A 12386-nucleotide genomic window follows, 5' to 3' on the forward strand; every position below is an offset into this window, starting at 1 on the left:
TCACCTTCAAGAGAAGTAAGCCCAAGGCCCAACCTACTCTACGTTTATTACTTGTTGAAAATGAAGGAGCAGACTCACTATAAACTGTTACAACCAAAACAAAGAATTTGTTATGTGTAATATTCTGTTTTCTCTGTTTCAATGAAAAATCATATAACACAAGTATCTTAAGAAGTGGTACAAACAAAACAATTCCATATGCCCAAGTTGTTACTTGACACACATTATTACTGAGCTAGGTAACACTCTGGCAATGGAATGGACTTGCATTCGAGAGGACAGAAGTTGAAATTCCCATCCAACTATACACATTTAGGTACTCCATGTATTCCCAAAATTGCTTCAGGCAGCTAAAGGCTCTGAAATATTCATCTAGGGCAGCTGAGAATACTTTCATGATACACAATCATCTTGCCACTGTTCTGATGAAATATAATGAGAGCTGTAGCACGATTTATGAGTGTTGTTCAAAAATTAATATCTCTCAATTTTTCACTCGGAACACAATTACTCCGAGTTATAATTTGGTAATCCTATCAGTCAACATTTCTTTTACGTATACTATATTTCTATCATTTTCATCATGTTCTGTGGCCTTTTGTGTTGTGCAAGAGTATGTATTCCCTGTTGTTAAAAGTTCTTGGTCTGTGGTCGTAGACATGTTTTCACTGCATGAATTACAAAGGTAGTGAATCCTTTATTTTTAGAGCATCCATATCAGAAATGGTTCTTGAGCTTCTTTACAGTCTTCACATGTGCCTCTGAATTAATGGTTGTCTCTTTTGGCAACATGTCATCCTGACTTTGCTGTAGAGGGAGATGCCTTTAATTCTTTCCTGGTGTGCCACTCTGGTGACCGCTTTTTTGTTTCTAGCTCACAGTTATGCCTCCAGATTTTATCAACTATAATTGTCTGTGACAGAAATATCTCTTCCTTCGTTTCAAACTGCTCCAACAGCTACAAAATGGCTTTTCTTTGGATCTGATGGTCTGTTGTGAGTATTCATGGAACTCATGTTAAGCACACCTTCAAATATCAAAGAGTGTCAAATACTGCACAGACTTTCAATGCTGACTGACAGCTTTCCATTAGCACCTTCACAACTTACCACACTGAGAGCGGTATTCTGGCTGATAGTGGAACTCAAGTTTCTGCACTTCCTGATGCTTCCACTCTCTTTACTTATCACCCAACAGTACTTTCAACTGCATCAATTACCATACACTGCACACAATAGTTTATGGATGTTAACAATGGTTTATTTTTCTGCAAGCCATAGGTATCCACTGAGAATACAACTGCACCTTGTCCCCCCCCCACACACACACACACACACTCTTTCCAAAGGAAAAGTACCATTGTGTCAAAAGAATATGAAAAAGCTTTCCAATTAGGTGGCTGGCTGAATCCGCCCTTCCAGGCCTCAGCCAACTGTATCATACGACTATTTTGTTTACAGATGCATGACTATTGTTAGTGAAGAACAGAAGCTCTGTAAGGCAAAGAATATACAGTATATTTAAATCGTAGAAAGTCATCTTACGGCAAAGGATGGAATACTATCTGAAATCTTCAACATGTAGATTACCAGTCTCACATGACAAAGCATCAAATGCGTGTTGTGTTCTACAAATATTTTTTTTATTTATTTAATTAACAAAGCATAAAAACAAACAGGACATCCACATTTGAGAATATATGTAATGAACATTCTTTAAAATTTTGATTATGTTGTCCCCCCCCCCCCCCCCACATCCAGTAAAAATTTTAAGTTATATGCAGGAGGCTAGAACACCATATGCAACACTGCAACATTCACTTTACCAGTGTTTTACCAAACAAAGTACCTTGTGAAACAACAACCTCTTATAAATCTGCCAACAAGTCTGCTTCAGATAATTATGCTGTGCTTGGCTTGTGCCTGAAGTCCTTGAGATACTTGTAGTGGTGTTGTGGGATATATTTTAATTGGCAGGTTCCACACCATTGTCTCTATGTCCAATGATGCAGGGCCCTGCCATACATTACGATCTGTGAGATTCTTTCCAGTGACAAGACTGTTGTCACAGGAAGGGCATGTCACGAACTCAAAGTGTAATCTCCATCGAAGTGACACTGAAACAGTATAGGACTGTGTTAATATAATTTGAAAGTAAGACATACATGATAATTAATATTTTAGTATATACAGTACCACAAATTAAACTGGCATATTTCATATTTACCTAATTCAGTGGAAAATGCGGGCGTGATATGTAGAGGAATGGGTAGAATCATTTGTGAACATTTCAAACTCAAACACATTTCATGATATTTATTGTATGATACAACAGCAGGACCATATCTGACCATTCGTCTACATGATGGAGCAATCTCTTCTTCACTCTGTAGCATCACTGAAAACTGAAGGTACATATAAACATGACTACAATAGACACAGTAAGATGAAAAATAATTTTAACTGTTTTCTATAACATTTTCAGCAACATGCTGTCCAACATCTCGTTACGAGTTAAATAAAAATCAGTCCACAAACCTGAACACATGGCACAGTTGAATCTGTGAAATCGAAGGTGCCAACAATATCTTCACCAAGTTTGTAAGCTTGCTTGAACAAGCAGAATCTAACCACTTTTCCTTTTGCATTTGTAATATTATAAAAATTTGGACTTCTCCTTGCTGTGACATTCTGAAAGACAGTGAATTGTATTGCAGGGATTATTTTTATCTATTTTATATTCAGTTAGTAATTTATATTCATATACAGATTCAACAAAAACAGTGTCGCTGATATTAAAAACATTGGATTTTAATAGAACAATGAAACAGATTGTTTTATTCATGGAAATGCGACTGCAAACAGTGTGCAAGTCATCAACAAAATTCGAGAATGGAGCAGTCAGTTTCCCTGGGATAGATTTTAAAATAGCTCAGGGCTCAGTTAGGAAGAAATAGAAATCTGTACTAAAAATAAAGAGAGAGAGAGAAAGAGAGAGAGAGAAGGTTTATACACATAAATGCTATAGCTTCCATTACACTTCATGTGCACAGTGGAAAATTCAGAATTGAAAGAGATGTCAGACTTCTACATCACCAAAATTATTCTTAGAGTCTGTAAATGAACTTTGCAAGTCCTTAAGCAGAAAAAGTGAAGAATGAATGTTTTTCAATGGAACAGTTACACAGCACCTTCATTTTGCTAATGAAATTGTTTGGCCTAGTGCATATAAATTTCAACTACTAAAGGAAGAACTTCATATGGAAAACCTGAAAATTAATTGCAATAAGACTAAAATTATTTGTAACTATAATATCAGTTTCCAAAACTAAGTTTCCAATGTTTTTTTGCCATTTTTGATCAATGACAATCAGAAATATACTTTTAACATGAAAATTATTTTAAAAGTGTAGGATTTTTCAGGCACTGGAGAGACACATGTCAGAAATTATGAGGAAAGACAGGAAACTACAAAAAAGGTCAGAGAACAGATTGCAGTGAAAGACATCTGTATGAGGGACAGTGACACTTTCAACTATCAGCTGAAAAAATTGAAGTTCCGCAGGTGCTTATCTGCATGCACTTCCAGTGCACACTGAACTACTCCCCCCCTCCACCCACTACAGTACCGAAGTGCACCCCTAAAGGAGCCAAAACAAAACGGTTAAGTCCCTCAATAAAGTGAAGTGTCGAACAATAAATCGTTTTCTACATTTGAAGGGAACACCGCTGTAACAAGCCATGCTTAACTGCTGTAAGTGTATGCCAAATACGCATTATAATATGACACAGCATTCAGCTGCTGTGAAAGCTTCCAGTGTGGTCATAGAAGTCTGAATAACAAAGAACCAAGTGGCTAACCATTTCTCTATGAAGAACCAGGATGGGATTGTGAAATGGAGGACTGGTCCTCGAATACTGTTGTATAACAATTGAGAGTGAGTCGGTCACGGATCACTTGTCAACATTTTACACGACATTTTTAACATGATAAATGTCTTTGCAAACTTGGTTTCATGACTGCTCACACCCATTCAAAAAGCCCACTGAAATGAGACAGCAGTGGAAACATTGCAGCTGTGTTAACCAATCTGGATGAGTTCTTTAGCTGCCAATCACCATTGTTGATTGCTGGATGTATCACTGTCACCAACACTAAAATGAAATGATCATATTGTATTACTGTTCAAAGGTGAAGATCCAACCATCATCAGGCAAGGTGATGCAGAGTGCTTTTTGGGACTGCCTTGATGTGATGCTAACAGATTACACTTACAAGTAGGCAAACCATCACAGCAGGATAAAACTGGAATTTTTTTAATGAGGTTACAGGAGGCCATCAAGACAATGTGTTGCAAGAATCTGTCCAAGGGGGTGATTTTACTCCATGACATTGCCCTTGCTCATTCTGCACACACACACACACACACACACACACACACACACACACACACACACACACCACTCTTTTGGGCTATCAAATTTTGACTAGCCACCATATTCTCCTGACAGGGACCCAGCAACTTGTTCCTCTTTCTGCAGATGAAAAAACCTATTGTGTGTCAGTTATTTCCAGAATTATGGATGATGTTATTTCTGAAGTTAATTTTTTTCTGAACAACCACAATGCATAGTTCCACAATCAAGGTCTTGACTAAGTCATCCATTTTTGGGAAAAAGTGTCACATTAAAGGGTGAATATGTTGAGTAGGCAAGTTTCATATTCCCAGCATGATTTTCTTCTTTTTTCCGAGGTGACATTTAAATTGTTAAAATAACCCCATTTATCGGTGACTGATTGGAAGATGGGTACGTGACGTGCAGGAGTAACATGTAACTGAAATCTGTAAGGCATGGATAAATGTGGAGGTGTATTTTACACAGTAATGGATGATGTTATTAACTCTTCTCCAAACTGTTTTCTCATCTCTGTCCCTCCATGGTGTAAACCCTAGGTAATAGTGTAAGTAAATGAACACTAAAAACATGGAAGAATGTCATATGAACTGATGAATCAAAACACACATCAAAGACAGAGTATCAGTTCACTGAAAACCACATGAGGCAATGCAGCTTGCTTGGCATCAGGGCACTCTTCTGGTAGGTCATGGATGTATTCTCATGTTGGGAATGTTTACAGAGATGAAATGAGGTCTCTGATATGAAGGGCTTATTTCAATAGTGGTACAAGTCTATTTTTGTTCATTTTAAGATACAGAGTCCTAAAGTTAAATAAGTGCTGAAAAATCTGCAGTTGAGATACCAGAAATATTCAAGCATATGGCTTCTTGCTAGAGATGAACCCTTCTTTCTGTTTGTTTGGATCATTAACGTCAGAAGCATTATAGGCAGAAAATGGAGGTAATGGATTTGTACCACTATTGAAATAAGCCGTTCATATGTCAAGCCATTGTCTCTCACCATCTGTCTGTCTGCCAGCAGCAAGTCATAAGCAACCAGTTCAGTCATCAACACAAGGCTCTATCTAGTCCCTCCAGTATTGTATCAGCTTGGCTTGATGACATAAAAGTGCTTGTGTGTGGTTCCTTCACCCTCCACAATGTCATCTGACCTTAATTGTACAGAACACCTTTGGGATGCACAAGGTGCATCCAGAAAGTAAGTTTCTCTAATTTTTTTAAAAAACAAAGACAACAAAGTTAGTTGAATGAATTTATCGGCAACAGGTACAGCAATATTTGAGCTATTTTTCAACATAGTCACCAAAAGAATTGTCATATCATGGAATCAACTTTTGTATTCCTGTGTTGTAGACGTCTGCCTCTTGTGAATGGAACCAGCACGTGACAGTCATCTTCACCTCTTCATTGGTCTAATGGGGTGTTCACTTTTTCACCTCTGGACAGAAAGTCAATGAGCAGAAGGCCCTCCCTGTTTCAGAACACCATGCACATCACTTTCTGCATCAACACAATCTCTTTGAATTTCATATTGACCAGAGATCCACTGTGACATCAGTGCATTGACTGCTGCTTAGTTTCCGGTGTCAAGTGAGAACCTCCAAAGTGTTTTGTTTTGTGCTCGGGTCTCAGGTTTTTTGGCACCCACCTGGCACACAATTTCTTGAATAGCAGGTGCTTAGTGACAATTTCATGCAACAAGGATCACAATATCTGTGGAAAATGGCTGCTGAGCTGCTAATTGTGAAGAGATGGTTTTCCAGGATATGCTGCCATCCCAGCTCAAGCAGGTGATCATTGATGAGGGATAGTTGCCCAATGCGCTCTTCATCATGGACACTTTGTTGACTTTCAGAAACGTGCCCCACCAGTTATGGGCCATCATGATGTTCTGCTCATAGACCTGACAGAGCTGATGATGAATTTTGATGGGTGCAATGTTTTGTGCATTAAGGAACCTTATCAATGACCGAATCTTGCAGATGGCGAGAGAATGAGTAAGAGATGTCAATTCGGGGCACTGCTTCTGCAGTACTGGCACCAGGCAGGACCTGTCTGGCCGGCATTTGATTGTCATGTCATACGTTTGTTGCACATGTGCAATTTTCCCTGGTAAATGTGTCTACATTAAAGGAAACAACATCGGGAAACTTAGTTTCTGGATGTGCCCCGTCCTTTTAGACCTTTGACCAACCTCCACAAGTCGTAGCCAGCTTTTGAGAAACAATACTCAGGACTGCTGGCTATGAGAAGAATGAGAAATAAGTGTAACACCAAAATTTGAAATGTGAACATCTTAGTTAAAACAAGGAATCAGGTAATGCACTTAACCTGGCAAGACAAATATAGGAGAGAGATAGAAAATGAAATATTTCGGTACGTTAACCTTATCCAACAACCAATATAAAAATGAATAACAATAGGAAAATAGTATGACATTTATAATAAAAACTATTTGAAATGAAACTTATAAGGAAGCAAGAATGACTGTTCATCATTCTTAAAAGGTAACTGGGCCATAGTGTTGCCAAAACTGAATTTTGTGTTTCATCTTTGTAAAACAACACAATTAATCATTTATCAGACATAGCTAGAATGTAAACAGTCTAGATTTCACATGCGACTCTGTTTCTGATTCTTCAGTTTGTGTTTTACTTCTGACATTGGTGGTCAAGTTACACCCCCCCCCCCCCCCCCCCCAAAAAAAAAAAACCCAGCTAGGGCTGTAAAGGGTCCAGTTACTCCAAATTTATTCATTCATTCATTCATTCATCTAGAGGCACAAATACCCAAAATCAGACTAACAAAGCTTATCTGGAGTACAGACATTGGATCCAGTTACCCCCAAGTCTTGAGGTAACTGAGACCAAATGAAGATAATTTTTTTAACCCTGGCATTCAGAGAGCTTTTCAAATAAAAAATTTCAACCAGGAAGTTTCATTTTATAATAAAAGACTACTTTAACGATTATCTTGAATAAAACATAAGAAACACTAGAATTTAAAGTACACAACATTAAGTTCATTCAGTAAACTTGTGATTCAGTTACCTCGTGATCCTTATAGCACTTTTTTCTTTTTTAATTAGTGAATGCACCATAAAAATATGAAATCCACAAAGACAAACACACCCACAAAAACTGGCATGCTATTCAAAGCAGAACAAGTCTGAAATCATTGAAGCTGCTTATAGGTCCTTATAAATGTTATATTTCACTTTGGTAAATATTTACTTAGTGATTTTATATAGACAAAAACATAACAACCCACATATTTACTGCATCATTTCTTGCATTTTCACAAGAAAAAAAATTTGAACTTATTCTCTCTATAAAGTATGAATAGTTTTACCTGAAGAACTTGCATTGCAAGAGTTAAAGGTGTATCTCTTCGTTGTGTCTCTAGAAATGGGTTACTTGGACTCAAATCCTCACTATCACCACAAGCCCCACTTTCAGGAAGACCTCGTTAGAAAAGATAAACAAAATTACTATGGATACGTTCTAAGAGATGTTCTAAGGTAGAATGAAAATTTTAAATGGTTATGTACATAATACATTAATGAGAGGAAATTGGTGGTTTACAGTTGTGAATAAAATAACTGAGAGTTTAGCAACTTAACACTACACTACACAGTAGACTTTTAACTGTTATAAATTAAAAATTAAATTGGCCTTTGAATTAAACATAACAGATCTCACAATGACTGGGATTTTAATAAAACACTAAAAAAACAATAAAATGTATTTAAAAATAGGATATTACACTCTAACAACATTCCTCACATTACTTGTCTCTTCATACGAACAAATAACCTGTACTATCTAAGTCACAAGTGCACAATGAGACCACAAAGCATATATAAAAATAGAATTTCCTCCTCTTCTAAATCCAGTGTTAAATTCACCTCTTCTAAATGAAAAGTTAAATGCACCGAAATAAAGAACACTGCGTTGAACCACCAAGCTTCTTACAAAATAATTTATGGCAGGTTGTATACATTAGAGTTTACATAAACACATGAACTTCACTATTAGTTGTAAATATCATTAAAAATTGATGTATTGGAATCTGAGTGAAAAGTACAAGTCCTGTAAAATAACTCTGTATGATGTCAGTTTTGAGGAAAAATAAATTTACTGATTTTTGCTATATCAAAATATTACTTCAAAAGTCAACAGGTAATGAAAGTATGTAGGTACTTCAGAAATTAAGATACACATGTCGTCCCATGCTACGACCATTCGAGAACAAGGGTGGTGTGTTGTCAGAAGACAGTGCATGTATAGAATTTCCTGCAGACACAGTTCTACAGTGCTAGGGATAACATGTGCATCACAGAGTGTGATTGAAATGGAAAAGCACTCCCAAGTTGAAGTAGGCAGGACCATATGTTTCTTTTGGGCAAAGCATCAAAATTGCACACTCAGTATCCATATATGGACAAAATGCAATGTCATGTCAAGCCATAGTAATATGGTCCAACAATTTGATGAGATCTGCACAGCGTGGGTGACGCTGATTGAGAGGCCCAGGTCTTGCACCTGCAATTTCCACCTTTTCGGCATGTTGAAACAACATTTGGGGGAAAGAAATTTTCCAATGATGAGGACGTTCACACATCATTTCTTGAATGGCTTCATGAACAATGAGCAGATTTTTATTGTCGAGGAATTGATCAACTGGTGGAATGTTCCAACCAATATTCACAGACTCGGTGACTACGCTGAAAAAATAGTATTCATGTCTTTGTGCTACTTTGAAGTGAATGCAGCATCCACTCAATTACTTGGTTACTTGGCCTGTCATAATAATGTGTAACTCACTTCTTGAAGCAACCGTATACAACATATGCAGGTCAATACAATGAGTAATAAATTATTTCATTTGTAAAATCCGGTGAAATTGATGTTCTTGTCAAAGTGCTGATTCCACCTTAGCTTTTAGTTCTACAACACCATGTATATTACACAGAATTTCAATTAGTGTATGAAACACTTAGTACATTTTTTTCAGGCCATTGCTCATCTTAATGGAATGGCAATAAAATTCCTTGCATTAACTTTCTACTGAGATCTTTTACCATCATTATGTGATTATGATACACCATTCCATCAATGACTAATCGTGAGGTTTTAGAAATAAAATCTAATGCAATGCCCAAAAAATTCAATATTTTCTGCTATCAAGGAAAGCTTTAAACAGCACAAAAATATTACAGTTCCTAAAAACCCTTTAACACAGAAGGACTCTCTCACTCTGCACTGGAGTGGAGTGCACATTATAAGGAAGCTTTCTGACCAATTCAAACTTTGTAAAAACTGGGTTTCAAACTGGTAAAGTTGCCTTCCCAGAAAATGCTCCTACATAACTGTACATTCCATGGTGCAGTAAAAGATACATTTCGGAAACAATTGGTAGGAATGTTGCTACCATGTGCTTTCTCCTTAGGGTGCTAGCTGAAGAGTATGAAGAAAACTCCTAAGTACTTTTGAAACTAGAAGGAAGTCACTAACAAACTCCTATAACAACTGAAATGTATCACTGGGTAGCTGAAGAAAGGAAATAGGGCAAGTAACAACCACGAAGATTGCCATTCACTTTACTTCTTGCTATTCATTCTGATTACTTTTATGAGGCATTTTCTTAATGTGGTTCTCTAACTGCACAGTAATTGAAGGGTGGGGAGAAAAGGGAAACATTTATGGGGCAGTGAAAGGCTGTGCTTTTTCTCTTTAGCTTGGAAACAGTTATTCTTCAATGTTTTCACCTGTTAGGTATTTTGTTCACTAGCTTTGCTGTGAGTAGATGTCATTGCTGCTGTCAAATTTATGTAAAACCATATTATTTACAAACACAAATTTCTTTAGAAATTGGAATAAATGGAAGTCAGAGGGTTCTAAATGTAGTGAACATGGCCTATCTTCCAAGTAAGTGTTTCCCTTTCTAAAGCACTTTTTTTGGGCAGGTACTGTCTCCTACTGAAATATGATTTCTCCTCACTATTTTTTTCATCCATTTAGTCTATGATTTGTGTACTATTCACTAGTTATTGTTCCACTCTTCACAAGGTAGTCAATAAGATGAATCCCTCCATCCATTCCTTTTTTTCCAGTGCCATCGGCTTCTATTCACTGTTTGATTACTCTTAACATTTCTCATGTGAGGTGGTAACCTCATCATAACAAAATGTTGCACAAAACAGCTGGTTTCTTTTTAAAGTAGTTCAAACAATGCCAGCAAATTAATATTTGCATTTGCTATTATCAACTTTCAACAAATCTGGCATCCATCTGGCACAATGCTTTCTCATTGTTAATTATACAAATGAGATGAAACCTACTCTTATTTACATAATACCTATGGCATCAAATATTTTATACACATTTAACCATTGATTGTCAAAAATTATATAGTTTTCTCTCTGGGTGTTTTCAAGTGTGGCAGCAGTTTTGGAATGCTCTTCATGTGGATCATCTGTAAGAGAAATACAGCATGTTTGAATTAATTTATCCATTTTTAACAGTTTGAAATGGAGGAGTAGACTCATATCCTTACATAACTTTGAATGACTTTATATTGGCATTAACCAAACCAAATAATTAGCCATGAGAAAATTTCTCACATGGGAGAGATTATATACTTGCTAATCTGCCACCTCGATTATTGACGAGAAATTCCAATGAACTGTATATTTGAAGCTTCCTGATAGATCAAAATGGTGCACCCAGGCTGGTACTTGAACCCAGCACCTTTGTCTTTCATGAGCAAGTGCTCTATCAACTGAACTACCCAAGCACAACTCATGACCCATCCTCACAGCTTTACTCCACCAGTACCCTCTCTCCTACATCCCAAACTACACAGAAGTTCTCCTGTAAACCTTGTGGGACAAGAACTCCTGGAAGAAAGGATACTGTGGCAGCCTGGCTTAGCAACAGCATGGCAGATAGCCTTCAGAGTGAATTTCTCCTATGCAGCAGAAATTTCTCCTATGCAGCAGAGTTGTGCTGATAAGAAACTTCCTGGCAGACTGAAACTGTGTCCTCAACCAAGACTCGGACCCAGGGCCTTTGCCTTTCATAGGGAAGTGCTCTACCAATTTAGCTAATCAGGTATGACTCATGAGTCTGTCCTCACAGATTCCCTTCCACCACTACCTCATCTCCAACATTCCAAAACTTTGGGTGTAAGGCCTATGTTTCATCTTCCAATGCCCGAGTTATCAACAGAGTACCACCTCAGAAAGCTGTTCACATCACAAACTTAGCAAGCCGAACTGGTTATATGAATCCACACAAAGGCCGGTTCACAACATAATCAGATTGCTGCCTAAGGTCGCAGAGTCATGCCGACACGTTATGGAGCTGTGGTAGGGAATAGTCAGTGATGTTTGTTTTGTTTAGCACTAAGGCCAACAACCCGTCTAATTTAAACCTTTCTTATTTTCTGTTAACAATACTAAAAAAAGGATAAATTGCTACTCTCTGTAAAGATGACATGTTGAGTTGCAGATAGCCACAACAAGAAAACTTTTATACTTCACCAAAGAAAACACGTACACATTCACACAAGAAATCACGCCTCATGCGCACACGACTGCTCCCATTGGTAGCTCTGAATGTAATATGACTGTCATGTGCATAGCAATCTGGAGAGCTGGAGAGGGAGGAGGGATAGAGCAGTGTATGGTTGGGGGGGGGGGGGGGGCAGAATGCTGTCTGGTGGGGGATGCAGGTACTAGATTGCAGCCTGACGAGTTTGCCATGTGCAATGTCAGGTGGTGGTGGTGGTGGTGGTGGTGGTGGTGGTGGAAAAAGCAGCAAAGGAAAAAGGACGAGTAGGTGCACTGGCAGAGAGCAGCGCACAATGAGGGTGGGGGACATGAAAAGAGAGGTGATAGGACAGAGGGAAGAGAAACTGATTGGACGGTGTTGGGACAGCATGTTGAGGCCAAGATAATTTT

The 12386-nt window shown here is 37.8% G+C and overlaps 1 protein-coding gene across 3 annotated transcripts in view; it reads right to left on the reverse strand.

Moving 5' to 3' along the window:
- Positions 1-1728: 1728 nt before the first annotated feature.
- LOC126173031 (RAB6A-GEF complex partner protein 2) overlaps positions 1729-12386 on the reverse strand; it is an 80184-nt gene continuing 69526 nt past the window's right edge. For 2 of the 3 annotated variants that reach the window (XM_049920927.1, XM_049920924.1), the window contains exons 5-8: positions 7772-7884; positions 2538-2690; positions 2227-2404; positions 1729-2116 (exon numbers count right to left, since the gene is read on the reverse strand). In XM_049920927.1, coding sequence (XP_049776884.1) covers positions 1893-2116; positions 2227-2404; positions 2538-2690; positions 7772-7884 — 668 coding nt within the window. In that variant the 3' untranslated portion in view covers positions 1729-1892. The remainder of the gene's footprint in view (positions 2117-2226; positions 2405-2537; positions 2691-7771; positions 7885-12386) is intronic. The other variant, XM_049920926.1, reaches the window with a different exon arrangement.

This window comes from Schistocerca cancellata, chromosome 1, assembly GCF_023864275.1.
Source record: "Schistocerca cancellata isolate TAMUIC-IGC-003103 chromosome 1, iqSchCanc2.1, whole genome shotgun sequence".
NCBI classification, from domain to species: Eukaryota; Metazoa; Arthropoda; class Insecta; order Orthoptera; family Acrididae; genus Schistocerca; species Schistocerca cancellata.